The sequence below is a fragment of the Apaloderma vittatum genome, unplaced genomic scaffold (assembly GCF_000703405.1).
Source record: "Apaloderma vittatum isolate BGI_N311 unplaced genomic scaffold, ASM70340v1 scaffold2382, whole genome shotgun sequence".
Lineage (NCBI taxonomy): Eukaryota > Metazoa > Chordata > Aves > Trogoniformes > Trogonidae > Apaloderma > Apaloderma vittatum.
The window spans coordinates 1-216 of NW_009702872.1; the positions used below are offsets into that span (position 1 = coordinate 1).

The 216-nt window shown below is 61.6% G+C and overlaps 1 protein-coding gene across 1 annotated transcript in view; it reads left to right on the plus strand.

Moving 5' to 3' along the window:
* The first annotated feature begins 39 nt into the window (after positions 1-39).
* Positions 40-216, plus strand: part of TMEM179 (transmembrane protein 179) — an 8,660-nt gene continuing 8,483 nt past the window's right edge. Inside the window, exon 1 of the mRNA XM_009864377.1 lies at positions 40-216. Coding sequence (XP_009862679.1) covers positions 40-216 — 177 coding nt within the window.

A 216-nucleotide genomic window follows, 5' to 3' on the forward strand; every position in this document is an offset into this window, starting at 1 on the left:
TCTCCCCCTCCCTCCCTCTGCCTGAGCAGAGCCGCGGACATGGCGCTCAGCAATTTCCTCTTCGCTCAGTGCATCCTCTACTTCCTGGCCTTCCTCTTCAGCTTCATCGTGGTGGTGCCGCTCTCGGAAAATGGCAACGACTTCCATGGCCGGTGCCTGCTCTTCACCGAGGGCATGTGGCTCAACGCCAACCTGACGGTGGAGAGGCAGGGCCTC